This window comes from Chlamydotis macqueenii, chromosome 3 (assembly GCF_036417535.1).
Source record: "Chlamydotis macqueenii isolate bChlMac1 chromosome 3, bChlMac1.mat, whole genome shotgun sequence".
Lineage (NCBI taxonomy): Eukaryota > Metazoa > Chordata > Aves > Otidiformes > Otididae > Chlamydotis > Chlamydotis macqueenii.
Genome location: NC_141558.1, coordinates 50665844 through 50688614, shown reverse-complemented (window position 1 = coordinate 50688614; position 22771 = coordinate 50665844). Strand labels below are relative to the sequence as shown.

At 43.9% G+C, this 22771-nt stretch overlaps 2 protein-coding genes across 4 annotated transcripts in view; one reads left to right on the top strand and one right to left on the bottom strand.

Moving 5' to 3' along the window:
* The window catches only part of REV3L (REV3 like, DNA directed polymerase zeta catalytic subunit), a 133250-nt gene extending 123150 nt beyond the window's left edge, over window positions 1–10100 (top strand). For all 3 annotated transcript variants that reach the window (XM_086745892.1, XM_086745894.1, XM_086745893.1), the window contains 4 exons: window positions 191–381; window positions 1130–1376; window positions 1892–2101; window positions 6237–10100. In XM_086745892.1, coding sequence (XP_086602018.1) covers window positions 191–381; window positions 1130–1376; window positions 1892–2101; window positions 6237–6377 — 789 coding nt within the window. In that variant the 3' untranslated portion in view covers window positions 6378–10100. The remainder of the gene's footprint in view (window positions 1–190; window positions 382–1129; window positions 1377–1891; window positions 2102–6236) is intronic.
* SLC60A2 (solute carrier family 60 member 2) lies at window positions 7638–18220 on the bottom strand. Its single transcript, XM_086745895.1, has 5 exons — window positions 18011–18220; window positions 17714–17882; window positions 14940–15056; window positions 11494–12738; window positions 7638–8831 (listed from the first exon to the last, which is right to left on the bottom strand). The coding sequence occupies exons 1-4, from the start codon at window positions 18218–18220 to the stop codon at window positions 11495–11497; spliced, it is 1740 nt and encodes a 579-aa protein (XP_086602021.1). The 3' UTR covers window positions 7638–8831; window position 11494.
* Window positions 18221–22771: the final 4551 nt, after the last annotated feature.

Below are 22771 nucleotides of genomic sequence, written 5' to 3'. Positions count from 1 at the left end.
GCTGTCCAGTAATGTCTTTATGAATGTCTTTGAGTGGAGGAGAATGCAACCGTTTGTCATATTGGGTTCACAACTGATACTTTTCTAAGCAGTGTATTAGTATTTCCATATTATTAATTATTTGGAATCAATTATTTTTTTTTTAGTTAAACATACATGGTTTTCTCACCTTTCTCCTTTGTTTGTAAAGATACTTGAGCGTTCTATCAAGCTGCTATTTGAAACACGGGACATAAGTCAGATCAAACAGTACGTTCAGAATCAATGCATGAAGTTACTGGAAGGAAAAGCCAGCATGCAAGATTTCATCTTTGCAAAAGAGTACAGAGGGAGCTCATCTTACAGACCTGGATCCTGTGTACCAGCCCTGGAAATCACCAGGTAATGAGATTAAGAAGTGCCAATCATAGATATTTTTTCTCTTGACCTTTGTAATGCTAAGTTACAGGTAGCAGTGAGATGTCTCCTTCAGATACTGTTGCAACAGCTGGCTCTGACTTTTTTCTGTGTGTGAAGAGAGATTAGACATCAGATAGTCCTAGAAAGCCATTTTGTAGTCTTGGAAAGAGCCACACATCTCCAAGAGTAAGGTCTCTTGTCAGGACACTCTTAACGGTGTGTTCACTGCTGTTACTTATGCTTTGGTTTTTGTACAAGGGCTTGACATATTAGATATGTTAAAAACTGTAATAGCGATGTCTCAGTGGTGTGAAATACATCACTAGGCACAATTTTTCATTTTTTAAAAAGTGTCATACTTAATATTTCATCCTGTTGATACTGTTTATCAGTAATAGATAACGTGAGCTGGCACATTTTGCTTCCTTGCAAATTAAACTGTGCTTTTTAAACAAAATTAAATTCAAGTCCTGGACTGATACCTGCTTCAAACTGTGACTAGTCCTTTGCTTTCTGGGTGCTGCTTTCTGGCTCGTGTTCCGGGTTCTAAAATTTAAGTCTGATCTTGAGGCAAATTAAAAATGAAACAGCTGGGTCCTGTGCTTCGTAATAGACACTTAATTTCAGTCGTCTGGAGAGCTACGAATATAATCAAATGGGGAACTTTACAAGCAAATAAAATAAGTATGAATTTGTCTCTGGATACATTATAAAGGCTATTTTTAAACAGGAGAATGCTTGCCTATGACCGTCGCTCTGAACCGCGAGTTGGGGAGCGAGTACCCTACGTCATTGTGTACGGCATGCCCGGACTGCCCTTGATACAGCTTGTGAGGCGGCCCATCGAAGTCTTGCAGGATCCCAACCTGAGGCTGAACGCTACCTACTATATTACCAAACAAATCCTGCCGCCGCTGGCGAGAGTGTTCTCGCTTATTGGCATTGACGTCTTCAGCTGGTACCATGAGTTGCCACGCGTAAGTGTTTGAAAACAGACAGACCACAAATGCAGTGCATCTCTACAGTGCTTTGTTTTATCATGACTTTTAATGGAATGAGGTTTATATGAGGCAAGAGCAAATTTTACAAGGCAGTGTTTGATGTCCAAAGAGGCAGGTTCTTAGATCTTCTCTTTGGCACATTTGGATGGGAAGTAGATCACCACCTACAAAGGAACAACTGCAGCAAGCAGAGTTTCATATGAATCAGGAATTTAGCATGTAACTGAGGATTTCTTTGGTTACTCTTTCTCTTTTCTGGTGAGATTCCCTGTGGAATAGGAGTGGCGGGCTCTGTTCAGTGTATTGTTTCAGGGCAAGCGCTACGCTCTTCAGAGTGATGTGATCCATGTTAATAATTTGTGTATGAAGCCATTCCCTGCAGGCTGCGTTGCACTTTCATACTCTTTTAAAAAAAAATAGGCTATGTAATCTAGGAGTAAGGTGAGCTGCTCTTGAAAGTTAGTTACCTGTTTGGTTTTTTTTTTTTACAGATTCAAAAAACTGCCTCGACTGCCCACAGTGAGCTAGAAGGACGCAAAGGCACAATTTCCCAGTATTTCACGACCTTACACTGTCCTGTGTGTGATGAACTGACCCAGTATGGGATCTGTAATAAATGCAGAAGTCAGCCACAGCACGTGGCAGTGATTCTCAACCAAGAAATCCGAGAGTTGGAGCGTAAGCAAGAACAGTTGGTCAAGGTATGATTAAAGCATTGTCAGATGTCTGTCAGCCAAAGACGGGCTGAAATTTCAAAGCAGCCTGCTACTGAACGCGCCCAACAGAAATGGGGAGTACGATCTGGGTGTTAAACATGTTCTAGCTTGTTTGCTTTTCCCATTGCTGTTGAAGGAAGCATAGCAGCTGTTACTCTACTTAGCTTTGCATAAAACTGAAGGCAAAGGAGGGGATCAGAACAGAAGATGCTTTTCTCCTCCTCTTCTTTTTTTTAAGAGTATCTTACATGGCTTGTAGGTGCCTTTTTATAATGACAGTGATAGAGAGTTGTAAAGGTATGAAAGGTTCATCCTTTTTGCATTAAGATGTTCTAGTAAGAAAAACATTTGTCCCAGAAAATTTATTTATTTATATGTATAACATGGATTGTTTTAGCTTGGAGGTGTTTCTTGTTACCTTTCTTCTCAACAGAAATACTCCAAGCTGGTTTTTTTCCCTTGAGCTAGAAGCCAATTAAGAGGGTAGCTGACTGTGCTCACAAATATATTATAGCAAAGCACAGTGCCTCCCCTTGCAGAAACATATGCATATCCTCAAATAATTTTTGTACTGCCGTATGTTATAATTAATAAGTGGTTTTGTTAAAATTGATTTTTAGCACTAGCACGTGAACCATTTTTAAAGACTTGTCTGAACTGCAGGGATATAAATGTTTCTGCAGTCTAGGCATTGGTTTGATAGGTTCCCATGGGGCTCTGTTGCTAGAAAACCATTACAATTCACTATTCATAAATATTGCATTACTAAGGTGTGGGCTTCTGTTTTTTGCTGTATTTTGTAATATTTTCTCTGATCTGCATTGTAAATGGCAGTAAAGGAAGGTAATGCATGTTCTGCACTTTTCCCATGGTACTCTGAACCTTTTACATCACTTTCTCTAGAATAAATCAGAACTTGGCAGATTGGTCCAGCCTCACAGAAGGATCAGTGGGTTTCATGGAATCATAGAATGGTTTGGGCTGGAAGGGACCTTTACAGGCCATCTAGTCCAACCCCCCTGCAAGGAGCAGGGACATCTCCAACCAGATCAGGTTGCTCAGAGCCCCATCCAACCTGGCCTTGAATGTTTCCAGGGATGGGGCTTCCACCACCTCTCTGGGCAACCTGTTCCAGTGTTTTACAACCCTCATTGTAAAAATTTTTTTCCTTATGTCCAGTCTGAATCTGCCCTTTTTTAGTTTAGCTCAGGTTGAGCTTCTCATCCACCAGCACCCCCAAGTCCTTCTCCTCACAACTGCTCGATCCATTCCCCACTCAGCCTGTATTTGTGCTTGGGATTGCCCCGACTCATTTGCAGGACCTTGCACTTGACCTTTAATCAGAACATTCTCTTGTCCCTGCAACGTGCAACAGGTTAGCAAGGCCTGGGATCCCATTCTAGTCAGCGTTTGATGACTCAACCTCTCTGTAAGAGCATCTGTTTTATTTTGGTCCCTTGTGTTCAAACCAGCCACAGCCTTTCTTATTTATTACTTATTATATAATAAGTCTTAATAGACTTATTTCTGATGTTCTTCTGATGATTACAAACCTGGAACAAAGCATTTAAATCCTGTGTTGGTTGCGGTTGCAGGTCAGAGGACTGGAATCCTCTGAGGTGCCATATGTGGGACTTGGCCGAGAGGAGCTGCTCCTTTCCAGCTACTGTCAGTTTGGGTTTTTGGTCTGCAGGGATTCAGTGCTGATACAGGTCTGGCTGAGAGGGCGGCTGGTGCCCAAATAATTTTAACATGGAAAGAAGGAAAAGAACTAATTTTAAAAGCAAAGGATACGATTCTGATTTGTCAAACTATGCAAACAGAAGGAAAACTGAAGTTGCCAAGCTGCTGACCATCGTATTTGAGAAGTTGTGGCGGTCTGGTGAGGTCCCCAATGACTGGAAGAGAGGGAACATAACCCCAATTTTTAAAAAGGGGAATAAGGAAGACCCGGGTAACTACAGGCCGGTCAGCCTCACCTCTGTGCCTGGCAAGGTCATGGAGCAGATTCTCCTGGAAACCATGCTAAGGCACATGGAGAGCAAGGAGGTGGTTGGTGACAGCCAACATGGCTTCACCAAGGGCAGATCGTGCCTGACCAATTTGGTGGCCTTCTATGATGGGGTGACGGCATCGGTGGACAAGGGACGAGCAACGGATATCATCAACCTGGACTTGTGCAAAGCTTTTGACACTGTCCCGCACTACATCCGTCTCTCTAAACTAGCGAGACATGGGTTTGATGGACGGACCACTCGGTGGATAAGGAGTTGGCTGGATGGCCGCAGTCAGAGAGTGGTGGTCAACGGCTCAATGTCCATGTGGAGACTGGTCATGAGTGGCGTCCCTCAGGGGTCCGTGTTGGGCCAGGCCCTGTTCAGTATCTTTGTCAGCGACATGGACAGTGGGATACAGTGCACCCTCAGCAAGTTTGCCGATGACACCAAGCTGTGTGGTGCCCTTGACACACTGGAGGGAGGGATGCCATCCAGAGGGACCTTGACAGGCTGGAGGGGTGGGCCCATGCCAACCTCATGAAGTTCAACCAGGCCAAGTGCAAGGTCCTGCACCTGGGTCATGGCAATCCCAGCACAAATACAGGCTGGGCGGGGAATGGATTGAGAGCAGCCCTGAGGAGAAGGACTTGGGAGTGCTGGTGGACGAGAAGCTCAACATGAGCAGGCACTGTGCCCTTGCGGCCCAGAAGGCCAACCGCATCCTGGGCTGCATCAAGAGGAGCGTGGCCAGCAGGTCGACGGAGGTGATTCTGCCCCTCTACTCTGCCCTGGTGAGACCCCACCTGGAGTACTGTGTCCAGTTCTGGAGCCCCCAGCATAAGAAGGACACGGACCAGTTGGAGAAGGTCCAGAGGAGGCCACAAAGATGATCAGAGGGCTGGAGCAGCTTTGCAATGAGGACAAGCTGAGAGAGTTGGGGCTGTTCAGCCTGGAGAACAGGAGGCTCTGGGGAGACCTTATAGGGGTCTTCCAGTACCTCAAAGGGGCCTACAAGAAAGAGGGGGAGAGGCTGTTCAGTAGGGCCTGTTGTGACAGGACGAGGGGTAATGGTTTTAAAAGAGGGAGGTAGATTTAGATTGGATGTTAGGAAAAATTTTTTACAATGAGGGTTGTAGAACACTGGCACAGTTTCCCCAGAGAGGTGGTGGAGGCCTGGAAACGTTCCAGGCCAGGTTGGACAGGGGCTCTGAGCAACCTGATCTAGTCGGGGATGTCCCTGCTCCTTGCAGGGGGCTTGGACGAGATGACCTTTGAAGGTCCCTTCCAACCCTAACCATTCTGTGACTCTATGATAAAACATCATGTCACGTTTTGATGTTACAAAACACAAGTGTGGCTGGAAGCAAATTTCTGAGTTTTTCCGAAAGCTGTTGAGGGTGGCAGATACTGGAACAGATTAAAAATAAAAGAGCAAAACAGAGTTTAGTTTTCCCGAGGTAGCTCCCTTGGGAAAAACTGTGCCTGCTGCTATTTTATTCCATCGGGTATCTCATGTTACCATTAAGGAGCAGTTCCGTGAAGGAGGAGAGCAGCAGGACCTGCCTGCCTGTGTATTTCTGTCTTGGGATTGATTAACCTGCACTTGGAAAGTAAAACTCTAATTGAAGCTTGTCTTGAAACAGTAGTAGTTTAAGTCCCTTTCCTGTGTAGAGAATAACTGCAGAATAACAGTTTTGTCTTTTTTCACTAGGAAACTTTCATACAGGGTAAGTTTATCATGAGGATAACGCACTGCCCCACTTACATCCACTCAACTTACTTACCTTGTTTTTCCAAGTGCCACCACATACAAGTAAAACTTAATTAGCAACATGGAAACCTGAGCTGTGCAGTCAAGCTGGTGATCTGTGCCCAGTTCATGGTGGGTGCTGCCTCCTGGCAAGACACCAACAGCAGAATGAGCTGTCTGGCAGCGGCAGGGGTGGCTGCAGCAGAAAATGGAGCTGCTCTGGACCCCTCTGTGTTGGGGAAAAGCTGGGTGCTGGTAGGGCTGTGCCTGTTCTGCTGATACAATGTTGAGGACTGAGTAGTCCCAAGTGATTTGTGCCTTACTTGTGTTAAGTTTAAAACAATCTGCTTTGCTTTTTTTGTACGTACTCTAGATATGCAAGAACTGTACAGGCTGCTTTGACAGACAGATCCAGTGTGTCTCCCTCAACTGTCCAGTACTCTTCAAGCTGTCCAGAGTAAGCAGAGAACTGTCAAAGGCACCGTATCTTCGCCAGCTGCTTGACCAGTTTTAAATGATCTGTGTTACAGGATTCCAGGTGCTATTTTTTTTTTTTCAGTGTTTACCACACTAAGACTATTGTGCATGGTGCTTTTTCAATTCTCATCTAGTCCAGGATTTCCATTTTAACTGTCGGATTTATTATCTGAAGAATAATGAACACTTATCCTAACTAAATTAAAAAAAAAAATACATTTGTTGACCTATGAATAGCTCACTTTTTAAGATGTATAAATTTTTTCTTCCTTTCATGTTTCTAACATACTGTTTTATAATGCTGATGTTGAAATAGCTATGTGTAACATCTTGTAAATCCATTTCCAAGTAGAAGTCAAGTTTACTTCCTGGAGGAAGGAGCACTGAAAACCTCTTGAAACGACAAAACCATTAGTGTGTGTTCTTGAACTGTCAGTATCAAGACGTGTTACTTACTTATATATTATCCATTCACTTTATAATTTTGTCTGCGAAATATTTTGTAAATACACTTTTTTACTTTTCAAACAACTGAGTAAAATAATGTGCAATGACTTTTATACAGATAATTTTAAAGTTGGTTGGTATATCTCCTCCTAAGTTTTGCTTGATTCCAAGTAGATGGTTACTTTGATCAGACTGTGCAAGCAGTAGTATCATGTGTAGCATTTTGAAACATTATTTTCTAAAAATTGCTGTCTTGCTTTAGCTATTAATGGGGCATTGTGAGGAACTGTGCAAAGACATTTTTGTTACAAACCTGTGGGACTGTTGCAATACTTTAAATATAAAATTTTATTCCATTTTTGCTTGTTTTGTATAGACATTTCTATTGCTTCTAAATATGCTTAAAATATTTTCTTTCCTTATGTACTGTACAGTTAAATCTTATTTGCCACCATCTTGACAAAATGTGTATTTAGAATATTTGTATAACTGTATAAAATGGAAAAGGAATTATGTGGTCAGTGCATTGTTTTCTAAACTGGAAATCATTTTGTTTTAGAAGTTAATAATGGAAACCATATTAAAGTTGAATAAAATGATATGGTAAAAGTTACGTGCTTTTTTTTACATTTACCCTCCATTGCAGACACCTCTGCTTGCCTCGTTGGGTACACAATTAGTGATGTAAACAAGGCTGCTCAAATGAGAATTAAGAATCCACATTCAGTTTCCAGCTGAAGCTCTGGTATCTAAAACCCCGGTATCGATTCTTGGAGGCCTTCCCGAACCAGAAGAGGAAACACTTCCAGTAGTCAAAACAGGAGTACGTTTTGCATTTAGAAGCCCAGAGTAGCTTTGAAAAATAGAACAAAACTTTATTTACATCAAGGAACCTGAGTGCCTTCTCCAGTTAAGAATTTATTACATTCAAGATACAAGTCAGTCTATTAAATTTCACATTATACAGTACAATGTAAACCCACACCAAGCAGAATAAAAACTATTAAATATCTCATAGAACACCCACAGCTTGCAATGCGCTTTTACGCAAAGTAACTAAAGAAAAACCCATCAAGGCACAAAACTCTGCCTACTCCTGCATTCTGGCATTGGTCACGTACAGCATAAAAGTGCAAAGGCCAGGGCTGACGCGTTGGTGCCTGCGGTACCATCCAGCATCTGGCAGTGCTTGGGGAAAAACAAAAATAATAAATGACGCTTAACTGCAAGAGGTTACCTTTAACACCGGAGTAAATGGGCAAGTGCTCATCTTCAACTCATTCCTGGCTTTATGGACAAAAATAGGATTCTTATTAAATTCAGATTAATGGAATCCATGGATCACAGCTCTTGTCTCCAACACAGAGAAGACTTTTCTAGTAAAGCAAGGCGATGGTAAAGTAATACAGTTTACTTAAGTAACTTCAACCCAAAACAGGTAAGTTTAAAAGTGTTAAAGCCTTCTGGAGGATCTTTTAACTTAAAAGGCACCATAAATAGATCCATACTGTAAATAGATCCTCACTTTAACTAGGAAGCAATTTACTTTGGAAAGAAATTTAAACATGAAAACAAACATTCATTATCTAAAAACAAGCCTTAAGGAACACCAAAATCCAAGAATTAGGAAAGCTACAGCCTTGAACATCAAGGATGTCTAGAACTGCTGTGAGCCGGACTCATCGTTGGAAATATCCTAGATCTGTTTGACTCTTACATTGCTTTAAACATTTCAGTTTCATTAAAGGGCAGCCCCTGCTATTAAAAGCATGCTTTTTAGGGGAGCTGTATCTTCCATTTCAAGTTCGAGGCCAGAAGTAAGATGCCTCCATGGACACAGTTCTACACAGTACTGCTCAATACAACTACATGAGTTCCACTCTGCCTTCCTGCCGCTGCTTTTTGGAGCCTTCACCTGCTCTGAAAGGCTGCTCTTACCTTGGCATTCCTGGCTGGTGCACCATTCCTACTACTCAGGGCTCCTGCTTTTAAAGGGGAAAAGGGGTAGCAATTCAAGTGACTTGTGGAAGAATTAATACAGCCACTAAAAAAAGAAAAAAAAATATTTTTGCACAGTAGTTTTAGATTTGTTGGGAAGACAATCAGATAACAAATAATTTTGATAGTGTGTGCCTATATATATGTGTGTGTGTGTGTATATATATATAAAAGCAGTAAGTAGACAAGGTTCAAAGAAGTAAGAGCACATTTCCCAATGCAACTTTAATTTAATTTTCTGGAGGTTTGGGTTTTTTGTTTGTTTTTTTTTTTTTTAAGTATTTGATTATGCAAGATGTGGTAGCTATCCCTGAGAACAATCTTACATGCAGGACATTACAATTTGTAATTTCATTTTAAATTAGCATATGAATTGGGGAGGATATTTGAAGTGTCCTAGTTGCCAGGTGAGTTTCTTCTTAAACTAATTTTCTTCTGGCAACATGATCTCAGCCATAGTGAAATTTTTTTACATTGCTCAATTCAGGTAAAGCACCTGCAAAAGCAGCGCAGGAACTGTTATTGCTCCACCCCACTGCAACATCCACCAGTGGGATTTGCCCTTACCATCAGAAGACACCCTGACTTTCTACACACATGCACACACACACGAAACAGTTACTGGAGTGTGCAGGAGAAAAAAAAAGGGGAAAAGGAAAGTTGAAGCAATGCAAGCTTAATCTGCGCTCACCAGTCACCGCCTCTGCCGCACCGCTCCAGTGGTTATCGTGTGACGCTAACTAACCACACCAGGCTGTACAGACTCACCCCCTGCTGAATAAAGGCTGTCACGTGTACCTGGAACAGGATTTGGCCTGGTATTTAAAAGCATTTACCATGACTTTAAGCAAAGACGAGAACCCTTGTGCAGCAAGTGAAAAAATCTGTATTTTAAAGTGCAGTTTCATGCATGGCACTGGAAAAAAAAAAAATGCCACAGAAGTGCACAAACATACAGAGGGAAAAAAAACAACAAACAAAACAACACAAACACACAGAATTGGCCAAAACCACACTGGTATTAAAGTGCCAACAGGAGAGAGAGAGGGAGGCCCTTCAACATGGCAAGATGCAAAAAAAAATTCTGCAGTTGTCACTACAAGTTGACTCCAGCTTTTTAAAAACTTCTCAGAAGAAATGAAAAAGCCACAAAGTTCCAGGTTGCACTCAGAGGACAAGAGAAGGAACAGACCTGAAAATACACTGAACATCTAAAGTTCTGTGCTATGTTACGTCAAGAGCTCTTCTGTTAGTAAATTAAATTTCGTCGCAAGAAAAATACTAATTAAAAGTGCAAAGCAAAAAAAAAAAAAAACCCACACCACACAACAAAACCCAAACAAGCACATTTTGATCACACATCCTTTAAAAAAAAAACACAAACAACAGAAAAAAAAAAAAAATTCCACCTACAAGTTTGGAGTTTCAAGTAGGCAAACTGTTAGACTACTCCTTCAGAGTGAGATTTTCGTCATTAGCTGCTGCTTTTTTTGCTCTTACTGGGGAGGGCTCGCTGGCACGACCAGTCGGTCCTCCCCAGGTCTTGCTGCTTGGCAGCAATGACCCCACAAATACAAAAAAACAACACTGCCTCTCCACTGGGAAGAGTCTGCCTGTAAGTCACTGCCCAAAGGAAGAAAAAAACCCCCAAATGGCACCAGTCCACCTGGCAAGGGGCAAGTGGTCGTACAGGACACCCTGAAAGCATTGTCTCGTTGATAATGAGCTCTCATTCTCAAATTTTCATTTTAACACATCACGATGTCAAAAGTCTTGGCACAGGAAGCCAGAAAAGTTGTTACAACCTTAGTTTAAACAACTGGCTTAAAAATACCACAGCCCTATGTCAATACCACATATTAAGTAAGTAATCTGTTTATATATCACTTTTTATCTTCTTCAGACATTTCTTGATTTCAACAGTAGTGCAGCAATTAAAATCACAAGTAGAATCACGCGTACTTTAGACTATTCAGATTTATCACCACTGTTAACCAGTAAATCAGAGTTAAGCATTACAGCAGATTCATACAAATCAGTTTGTTCCCCTTCCCATACACTGCTTTTAAATGGCCCAAAGGCAAGGTTCCACTTTGAAAAATTAATTTTTAAGTTTTTCCTCATCTTAGTGACAGAACCAGGAAATTAGATAGTTTGCCAACAGGCTATCATCTGATATACAGCTGCTGGACATCACCTGAAATTTGACTTCACTTCCTGGTTTACGTCACACACAAACTTTCAATGCGGCAGAAACATTCTTCTTTCACGAGGTAAGAAAGTTCAGCATCACAGATAACAGATTTCTCTCCCGTCTCACAAAAACATTTTGTGATCAAGCACCTCGGAACTGCACCCTTCACCCACCTCAAAAAACATGAATGGTCTGAGCAGTCCCCTTCTTTCCCAGTCAGTTCTTATCACAGAATATATTACTTAAATGCATGCCTCACATTTAGAAAATGTCTCTTACGTTTTAACATTTTCGCTATAGTCTATACATTTTATCACCTTACCCCGTTCACGTCACGGTGGGCTCTCCCACTCCGAGTCACATCGCTGCAGACTGAAAACGAAAGGGAGGAAAGGGCTGGACAAACGCTGAGCTCTGCGCCACTACCAAAGGATTCTTGAACCACCTGACAAGAACGGCTCCAGTTCAATTGCATTTCCCTTTTTTTTTTAAAAAAAAGTCACCTTTGACTTACTTTAATCGTTCTTCTCCCGGTCAACATTCACACTTTTTCTCCCAGGGGAGCCAGCGCCAGCCACTGGAGAATTGCACAATACATCGTCCAGATGGGGCTGGAGCGAGACTTTGGCTGGAGAGTCCCCTGGTATCTTACGGGAGGTCTCAATCACAGAGTTCCTCAGCGTGTCATTCATTTCTATTACCTCAAAGTCTGCTTCGTTCCACTCTCCCGCATCCTCCTCTTCCTCTTCATCCTCATTAAGTCCTGAGTTTGACAATAAAGCCTTCCGGTCCTCGCTCTGACTCGTTTCTTTCAAGTCGCTCTCACCGGGACAGTTGGCCAATTTGTACATCAGAGGGAAGAGTACAACTGTCACCACAGATGTCACCAAGGCGGCGTACATGACCACAGGAACGTGGTGAAACCTGCCTTGAAGATACCCCACCACGGCGGGAATGCACATCTCGCCCAGCGCGGCGCCAATCACAAAGAGAGAAGCTGATTTTCCTTGCACGACCGTGTACTGCTCTATCCAGGAAATGCCGCTGGGAAAGATGGTAGCCATCGACGCTCCGTACACGGCGGTTCCGACCCACAGCGAAGCCGGGTACCTCGCAAAGAAGGCCAAGCAGGAAGAGGAGACGGACGAGCCTACGATACTGAGCAGGATCATGGTGCCAGGGTACAAGCAAGCGGCACAGAATATCGCCACTCCTCTGCAAGCGGCAAATGCGCCCCAGAAGACAGAATTCAAAGCGGCCGCTTCGCTGTCTTTCATCTCAGCAAAGACCTTTGCGTAAGTAAATATGTACGAGCCGTACGTGACCTCTGCTCCCACATAGCAGAAGAAGAAGATGAACAGGAGAGTGATAAGGGCATAGTGGTATTTGGCAAACATGCATCTCTGCAAAGAAGCCTTTGATTTGTCTCGAGCTGAGCTGCCCTTTGAATACAAAATAAAAAAGAAGAAAGAAACAAAGAGAAGATAGGTCCCTATGACAACATAGGACCACAAAAAATCTGCACCAAGGTGGTGTTTCAGCGCTGACACAGCTGATGCAGCTGATGCTGTCGGCAAGGACCTTAGGACAGACTGGTTTGTCTTTTCAGCTACTGGAAGATCTTTAAATTCAGAGCCTCCCAAGGCCATTTTAGCCAGGATCGGAGCCACAAACGCACCGGCAGCAAAACTGAAGTGTAAGGCCTGCATATGTGGCCCAGCCTCTGCTCCCCAGGTGTTCAGTGCCAGTACGTTGCCACCTGCAGATGGGAAAGAGGAGGATGCAGTCATTTTAGTCTGAAACCAGATATTGGTTAAAAAGGGGAAAAAAAAAAAAAAAAAAGACAAACCAAACCAAACCATAACCTGTCTTACTACTTCCATGTGCAATAATACCAGGTTTAGCACATACAATGTGCAAAATTGTAGTTAACTGCAATTCTGCCTGTAAGCACCTGAAACCCGCGTGACTCCTTGAGCCTTAGGAGAGCACTCACGGCAGGCAAAAAGAGGAGCCACACGCTGGCTTCATCCAGCAACAACAGCTGTTTCTCATTACCCTGCTTGACAACCTGCAGCATTTTTCAGCCTTTTTCCAAAAGAACAAATGTAACTGCTTCTCGTTTCTGTAAGTTTTAAAAGCAACAATGCACAACGCTAAGAACGAGAGGCCTCGTTAGACATCAAGAATCGCTTGCTTCTGATGGGCTGGGACTACCCCAGCTGCGCTCAAATGACTTTGCAGAAGCAGAAAGGCTGACAATAACACCGCTGCAGAGACCAACCTACAGCACCTCCAGATCAACGACAGTGCTAGAAAATAAGATCTGAGAGAGACATTTTTAAGTAGTCCCTGAGAAAAATGCAGGAAAATAAGAACAGTAACTAAATTCCTGTGCTACGGTACAGCAACCCTTGTCGCGCAGCACTAACGCTCTTCCAAATTAATTCAGTTGCACTCTACTGCCTTGCTCTTCTTAGTTTCACCTGCTGGGAGGCCTCCCAGCCTCAAAGGTCTGTGTTCCAAGCAGCACACCTGCCCACTGAAGGCATTTTTACAATAAGCCGACGGGATTTTCCCATATGAAGAATTTTTAAAGCAAGTGCCACGTATAATGATCCTACCAGAGGCAACAAACACACCTCTGCACTCAGGTTTAGCACAAACCTGTGCCATGCGAAATTGTCTTACTCACTACTGGATCCTGCATCACACTCTCTTCAGTGTTAACAGAGCTGACTCAAGCTCCGCAGAATTAGGGCAGATGGATCACACGTGCAGCCATCACTCCTCTGTGTCGCCTACCAGCCAAGCCACCGAAACCAGGCCCAGGCTGAGGTGCTTTCAGAGCTGTTTGGTAGCCAGGGTAACTAACTCATTAGCCAGCTCTTACTCAGAAATAAGCCGGCCCCAAAGCTGGTCAGCCAGATCCTTGCCGGCTAAGTAACAACAGGCTCCCTCCATAAGCCAGGAAATTCGGCACACTGCTGACAACCCCTTCTACAGCAATGCCACCGCTGACGTCTTTTTGGTTGTTTCCTGGTCCCTATTTGCAAGTATGCCAGTGTTACCCAGTCGGCTCTAAGCAGGCCTTAGATTTCTTGCCTCCTGATCCAAACTGCCTGCTACAGCCAGCCATCACTAACTGCTCCTTTCTAAGCCGTGCCCAATGAACTGATGTCTGTGGGAGTTTCTCCTTCATACCTCCGGTGTAACTGACCTCTCCAACCGCACCTGTAGACATTTGCTCTGCAACTTCACCGGTATATCTTCCTTCAGTAAGGAGGCCCTACTAAGAAATCGGTTTTCAACAGTTTTCCAGAAAAAGTGGGGTTTTTTTCCAGGCCATTTGCAGTAAGCATGCGCCACAGACTTACAAATTGGGGCACAGAATAAATTTGTATCCCCAAACACCTAAGCGAGGCTGGCCGAGGGCAGCAAGCATTCCCTAATTCAGGGAGATGGTTGCCGTGGTGCTGTACATGAGCTATGGCAGTAAATGTCTGCTGTGGCTCCCCAAGTGCCACCTGGCCAGGTTTAAGTGGCCAACTCTCCAACACAGCAACCGTGGGAATCTCCCTCTCAAACACCAGGGCTTGCTCAAGCCTAACTTAGCCCCAGCTGGACCTAACGAACAGTAACCCAGCCAGCTTCCTGTAGGTGAGTAATTTAAAGACAACATTGTTTAAAGAGCACGTGACACTTTCTTTACCTCTGTAATTGCCCACTGAAAAATTCCCCAGGAAGCAAGAGACAGCCAGCTCCCCCAGCCCCTTAAGGAAGGCCCAGTTACAGAGGCACAGACACTGGCAGTCTCAGGATCAGAATAATCCAAGAATCCCAGCCAGGTAAAACAGTTCCCTTCTTTTAACTCAAGAGGTGTCACGTGAAATACCAGCAACAGTTTTGAAGGCTCCAATTAGTTCAGTGAAGGAACTACCGGACCACGTGGTCCCTTACCTGTGTCCAGAATTCCCATGGAAGCTCCAATAACTGACATCAAGACAGTTAACAGCAGGGATTTCTTACACCAGGGTATCCCGTAAAGACCAACCGTTGTTCCAAACATGGATAATGCTGGAAAGGTTAAAAACAAAACAAACAAAAAATCCAGATACTACAGCTTCCATTTAAACTACAAAACATACAGAAGACCAAGAAATAGAAATGCTTTCGTCATTATGATAGGAGGCCCTAACAGCTGATGTAACCTAACTACCCCGATTCATGATTAGCAGAAACAGCTAGAAAGTTCAACGGAATCATTTTTCACATGGAAAAAAGGAATTTCATCAGAATATAAACGGTACATGAAAAACCTGGTTTGCTACAGCTTTGTTTGCAAAGGGAGTCGCATCTGCTGCTAGAACACTAAGAATCCTTCTTCTGCAAACTTCTGCTTTAGAAGTGCTGTTTCAGTGCAAGCTTCTGATGGAGAAATGTTACTTTACCACAAAAGAAGTAAAAGGTGGTTTTGAAGGGTATGAAGTTTTCCCTCTGAGAACTACACAGCATTAAATTTGGCTCCCTTTTAAAAGAACCTAAATCACTAAACTCTTAAAATCCTATAAAGTGATTGCACCTTGGCCTACAAGCGACCTCCTTATAAAAATGCCAACTTTCATTTATATTCTGTTCCCACAGGAGGGATGTATTCCAAGGGATTTCTGGAGTTTGAAGAGGCAGAACTACAAAACTTCTCATGGTAAATTTAGCAGCTATTCATTAACTGTTAGTTTTGCTATTACTGGCCACACTTACAACGTGCCATTTCAAAAAATCTTTTTTAGCAGAGGGAAATTATTTTTATTACAATTTGAGAGGAAGTTCAGCAGTTAAAGTCTATGCTTATAATCACCTTCATAATAAAATAATCTGCAATTAATATCTTGAATATACAGTATTAGGTTTCTAGAAAGCCTGTATCAGGTCAGACCTCTCTATTATTTTTCAGATCAATGCTTGATCATAGGTGGGGCTGATACTTAAAGATCAATGGGGATTGATGCAATTAAAAATTCAGGTTAACTCCAAACAAAAACAATAAAAACAACAACAAAGGAAAAAAAAATATCCAGAACACTAGAGCCCTAGCAAAACACTTCGAATACATGCCTGAAAACACTTTTGAAGGCTAGCATGCATAAAGAAAAAGCTAAAGATGGGGTGTATGAAGTACAGCTTCTCGGACGCCCCACTCAGAGCTGAAAAGTAACTTCTCAGTAAGTTCTCAGTTCTCCACTTCAGCTCTTTGCCTAAAGACTGGTACTTAAAGCTTCCCTGACAAAGACAGATCATGCCTTCAATTTTTTTTTTCTGTACGCTAACAGTTTCAGCAGCTGAAAGACAGGAGGTAAAACCACACAAATCAAAATCTCTTACAGGCAGCCTTCAGATGACAGAAATGAGAGAAGATTCAGTAGTTCAAACTGTGCTTCTGCCATAAGTGCTACCAAATTGGAAATGATGAGGAGATAAATCATTTTCCAAGCATTGTTGACAGACAGCTATCTGGTCTGATACTTCAGGAAAAGCAGCAAATACTAAACTATTTCAAGTTAACACTCACTTCCACAGGTGTATTAATTCAATTATGGAAGATAAAGTCTCAAAAGTCAGACACAGCCAACTCTGACCTTGTCAGATGTAGAAGGAGGCTAAAGGAAACCCGCTTTACAGGTGTTCTGGAGGAGAGGAATAAAGAACAGGGAGGAGACCAAACAAAGACATCTTAAACAAGAGCAAATAAGAACTCATCCAGGAAGACAAAGACAAGAGGAAGGAAAAAGAGAGAAGAGACAGACAAGACATTGTATGATAATGACTACCCCTGACAGCAGGAGACAGGCACAGAGGGATAAGAAGAGACTTAGCGCAAACACTAGCAATGGAAAATGGATCTCCTCGTATTCTCTGAACTGACCCTGTGATTACAGCACGGTTCTCAGGGGAGGCACAGTTCTTTCCGAATCTCCCTGAGTAAAAGCATGTGAAGGAAAGGAGCGAGCCTCGCTATCTGCTTTAGTCCCTAACTTACAGCACGAAGGCACAAACTGCCATTACTGCACCTGAAATAAAAAATAAAAAAAAAAAAGACAGAGCTTCCACTATTTCAGGTGTGCTCTGAGAATCTCCACCTGAATGAGCCACTAATGCGACTCTGAAAGGAGTGCCTTCTTTCTGGATGCTGAGTGCGGCTCTTGGCGACTGACAGCCGAGCAGCCCCGCTCTGCCAGGACGAAGCCAGTCCCTGCGCTCCTAAGGGAGAGAGTTTCCACGCGTCCAGAAAACTGTTAAGAACATAAACTGTGGCTCCTATAAACGTTTTCATACCTAGGCAGCAACCGAGCAGCAAGTTTCTGCCATCACAGGTGGTATTTAATGTTTTTCCACTTTAAATAAGTTCTAATTTAATTGAGACCCCCCCCCCCCCCCCCCCAGTCAAGATCTCAGTACTTTTGTCCAGTACACGAAGATGATCACTTCTGCTGAGCTTTTAAGAAAGGGAAGGGTTTTACGGAGCTCTCCCCAGAGAGGTGTACCTCAGCGTGACCTCGCTGCGTGCAAATGAGAGCCAAACCAGCTTTTCGGGGGAACCGCACCGCTGACCGCCGGGGCCCCCGTTTCCACGCCTCGGCCTCGGCCCCGCCGCAGCCACGCGGCCACCGCCGCCCCCCGAGGGAGCCGTTTCCCGCAGGAAGGGCGGCGGCGGTGCCCCCCGGCGCGGCCCTCACCGAGGAGGAGGTGGGCGTTCATGCAGTCGAAGAGCAGCCCGCCGGCCACCGACCCGCCCAGGTAGCCCAGGGAGCGGCCCACGAAGATGTAGTAGATGTCGCTGACGTTCTTGTGGACGTTAGCGGCCAGGTTCGGGAAGGTGGGGCCCAGCACCGCGATGCTCATCCCCTGCAAGGACATTTGACAGGGGGTAACCCGGCGCGCCGCCGCCTCCCTCCGCCCGCGGCCCCCCCCCCCCCAGGAGCCGGCGGGGAAGGGGCAGCAGGCGCGGTAAAGCCCCCGCCCCCCGCGCTCACCAGCCCCAGGAAGGCCGCGCACAGCGCCCCAGAGATGCACCACCGCAGCGCGGCTCCCCCGCCGCCCCGGCCGCATCGCCAGCCGCCGCCGCCGCCGACCACGGCCACCTCGGCGGGGAAGTGCGGACCTCCCCCTGCCGCCGCCGCCGCCGCCGCCGCCTCCCCCGGGCCGGCGAACCGGACGTGCTTCTTCCGCTCGGTGCCGGCCATGGCTGCTGGCGGCGCAGGCACCAGCGGCCGCTGCGGCCCGCGGGGGAGCGCGGGACCGGCGGCCCCGCCCCCTCGCAGGCTACGGGGGGGTCGGGGGGGCGCGGAGAACTACAGTTCCCGGCGTGCTCCGCGCCGCCAAACCCGGGCGGGGCGCTGGTGGCAGCGGCGCCTGCGAGGCCCCAGCCGTTGCCGGAAAATGGCGGCGCCTGCGGGTACGCGTGGGTGAGTTTCATATTTTTTTGCAACGGTTTTCCACCGCCTGCGGCCGGGTTCGTTTCATGAGGCAAGGAATACCTGAGCGTGCATGCTGCAAACAGCTACAGGCTTAGGCCATGCGCCTTTCGTTAATCAATTAAAAGTGCCCTTATAAACCAGATTTTTTTTTTTTAAATCTCTACTGGACCTTTCAGACAACTTAGCATACAAGGCCTTTGTCTTCTTCAGTCCCTGTGTCACGGCACACTCGCAAAGCTTGCCAAGACACATAGCTTACATCAAACCACTCTGACAAAATTTCTGGTACTGGCCAAGAGCGGCGCACAGGCTTTTCAAAAGGTTTTTCGTTATTGCTGTTTGGCACGGAGCTGCTGCTGTCTATAGGAGAGGCTTTAACTTTCAGCACACTTGTTCTTTTTAAGCCTAGAACAGGCATTGCATGTAGATTGCAGCAACCCAGTGCTGTTTCTCCTGGCACGGGTTCGCATGCTGCAGGTACAGCTCTGCTTCAGGAGATCCTGAGGGAATAGATATATACTTTTTTTTTTTAAATCTGACTAAAACAAATAACCACACAAGATAACATTTAAATCTGATTGTTCATAACCACGTTACTATAGACTCATAGAATAGTTTGGATTGGAAGGGACCTTTAAAGGCCATCTAGTCCAACGCCCGTGCAAGAAGCAGGGACATCTCCAACCAGATCAGGTTGCTCAGAGCCCCGTCCAGCCTGGCCTGGAATGTTTCCAGGGATGGGGCATCAGCCACCTCTCTGGGCAACCTGTTCCAGTGCCTCACCACCTTCACTGTAAAAGAAAAAAATATTCCTTATATCAAGTCTGAATCTACCTCCTTCTATTTTAAAACAATTACCACTCATCCTATCACAACAGGCTGTACTGAAGAGTTTCTCCCCTTCTTTCCTGTAGGCCCTCTTTCAGTAGTGGAAGAGCCTTCTCCAGGCTGAACAGCCCCAGCTCTCTGAGCCTGTCCTCACAGGAGAGGTGCTCCAACCCTCTTATCTTTGTGGCCTTCTCTGGACCTTCTCCAACTGGTCCATGTCCTTCTTATGTTGGGGGCTCCAGAACTGAACACAGTACTCCAGGTAGGGTCTCACCAGAGCAGAGAAGAGGTGGAGAATCACCTCCCTGGACCTGCTGGCCACGCTTCTTTTGATGCAGCCCAGGATGCCGCTGGCTTTCTGGGCTGCATGTACACATTGTTGGCTCATGTTAAGCTTCTCATCCACCAGCACTCCCCCGTCCTTCTCCTCAGGGCTGCTCTTGATCCATTCCCCGCCCAGCCTGTATTTGTGCCTGGGACAGATATCTTTGCAAGGAGAGCAAAGTCCTGCTATCAGCTATCCGCAGAATGCTGCTGAGCCTGGTTATAGGCCCATCGGTAGAGAGTATTTCAAGTAAAATAATTTCAAGTAAAAAAATAACAGCAATTCTTTTCTGAAAGTCATATACAGGTCAAACTGCATTTCTACATGTTAATATTTTGCCTTGTTCATTGGCTTTCATGACAAATGCTGGTATAAAAATAGCTTCCTGAAAAGGGTACAAAAGTAGTTTGAAATGTATTCCATGGTTTTCTCCTCATTTTTGTTTTACAAAGAGGTTTTGTACCTTGAGACTCTATAATGGCAACAGCCCTCAGGCTCTTATAAAGATTGGAGCATCTTTTTCAAATTTTAATTTGAAATACAAGCAGATAATTCCAGCAGGAATAGGAATATTTCCTCCTTACCAGATATGTTTACTAAAGAAAAGGACATATTTGGCCCTGCTACAAAGGAAAGACTAATGAACTCTTGTGATTTACTGAAGCTGTCAATGAGGAAACATTTCATACTTCATATTGCCAAGGTAAGTCAAGGTGAGATTGGTAGTAGGCCAGTAAATGATCAAAGGTCCACTGAATTACAGTGGCAGCTCATGAAGCAAAAAAAAAAAAAAAAAAAAAAAAAAAAATACAGAATTCTCTTAAAGCACCATTCAAGTTTATTCTACTACAGGTTCCCTCCCTCCCTTAATTTCACTTCTGCCTTTTGTGAATGCAACTGTTCTGTAAGTTTGATATGAAACCTCAGAAAGGAAAACAGAGTAAAATTTTAAGAAGCATGTAACTCGAAGTCAGTAGTTTAGGTTTATAAACCAGTGGTCTTAAAACAAATTGCAGTGCAATCATATGGTAGTTTAGGAGCAAATGTAATGGGAACATTCCAACCAGAGCATAGTGGTAATAAAAGCTGTAAAGACTTTTAGACAAAAGTCTGTACACAAGTTTGATAATTATCAGAATGTAACACAATTACGTTTTAAAAAATGACAAGGTTTACAGGAGAACAAGACTAAAAATGATGCATGCAGTAAGAAATAGGGCACTTAACTACCATCTTTATTCTGAATAATTTCAGACTGATCACAGTTACTTTAGCACCATGAAAAACATTAGACATTCATTTCTTACCCTCCTAACAAAGCAGAAATTTAAACAATGGAGTTAAGGTTAGCAAAACTTATATCCTTTAATATTAAAAAACAACATACAAAATATGATGTCTATAAAGATACTTAAACATGTCAGTGTTATCAACATTAGCACACATTTTAGTATAAAATCACTCTAATCTTAGCATACATAGTTCTGAAACATTAAAAGTGTTGACACAATATATATATATAAAAAAGACTGAAAGGCATACTTGTGCTTGTCAACAGTGAAACACACAAATGAAAGCCATTACTTTTTCCTCAGCTGTCTCCCAGGTTCCAGTGCTACAGCTCCTGTCATTAAACACAGAATGTTTGTGTATGCCCTGGTCAAAATACATTGTATTTATAATATGTACACACACACTCTCTCACTATCAGAGGGTCAGTTCCAACAGAAGAGTTAAGATGCCTGAAAGTCAGCTTCCCTGCCTGGAGAGGGATCTGGGCCCCCAAAAAAGGCAGCACCTCTGCTCCCTGCTCAAAGAGGAGGGCTGTGTCCCCTGCATGGGCTCCCACCCAGCAAGCAGCAAAGCAGGGAGCTGCCCTGTGCCAGCACAGTGAGAACCCAACTGCTTAAGCTAACCCTTAAGGATGATCCTGAGGATCATAGGATTGATTGCCTTTGGGGCTGCATTGCCTTTGGGGCTGCAAGGAAGCATCTCCTATCCCTTTGGCACATGCTACCTGATGCAAATAACTGAGCAGGGCATTCTTGGTTTAAAAAGGCAGTGTCCGTTTTTTTTTAAATCATAAGCAGGTGATCCAAGCGTTCATTGACTAAGAGAACTGCCTTCAGCACTCTTGCAAGTTGGTTCAGCCTCACATCTCCCACTTCGTAAAAGCTTGCCTGGTCTGTCAGGCTATGGCTATTCAAAGGTTTCGTGCAGGGAGGAAGTTTGAGAAAGGAAGGCTGGAAAGTACTGTCCATACCATATGATGGTGCACATCAGCTTTCACAATCCAGTGTCTCCAAAGGGAAAGGGGGAAGTGTATATGCATAGACATCGTGCATGAAGAGCCAAAGGAGGAAAAAGATCAGTTGTCTACCTCATCTGATACTGAATATACCCTGAAGGACAGCCACAGGGTGGCTATGTCATCTTGACTCCAGTAATCAGTTTAGGAAGGTCCATAAATGGTCACTGAAAGCAAATTTAGTAAAAAAGGTAAATGTTAATGCTGAATAGACAAAAATCTGGATGAAAGAAATTCTAATTAACAGTATGTTAATTTGAAGTCTTGGTTTGAGATTTGCACAGGTGCTTTAACATCTAGCCAGAATAAATCCAACAATACTTTTTATTAATTATACATTGCATATTGTTGCATAGCTTAGACATAAATAAGAACCAGAAGCATTTCCATTATTTCAGACTCTTTGCTGAACAGAATATATCTCATATCTACTGAAAAGACACATCAGACAACCTCTTCCTCAAAATTAGTCTTGGTTTCAAAATCTGGTGTATTAAATTACAGCATAGAGTAGGACTGGAAATTTCACACTGCCGTTTTAAGTGAACTTCTTTCTACCCAATTTCTTCTGAAGCTTACCCTGAAAACATTTAATGGAAAAAAGGAAGACGATTACTCTGTTCATAGGATGGGAGAGCGAGGTATATTAAAAGTATTCTACGAACCCTCCTCAAAGAGGGATACATCTGAATGATTTAAGGGTTTTCTTGAATTAAGCTAGTATTTTAATTTTAGAATTTACCTCCAACAAGATTAAATCTGGCATGAATTAGGTCATCAAAACATGAGTTTAGCATGTTTCCTATGAACAGGATTTCACACTTAAAATTAAATTTTGTTACAAAAATGTATTTCC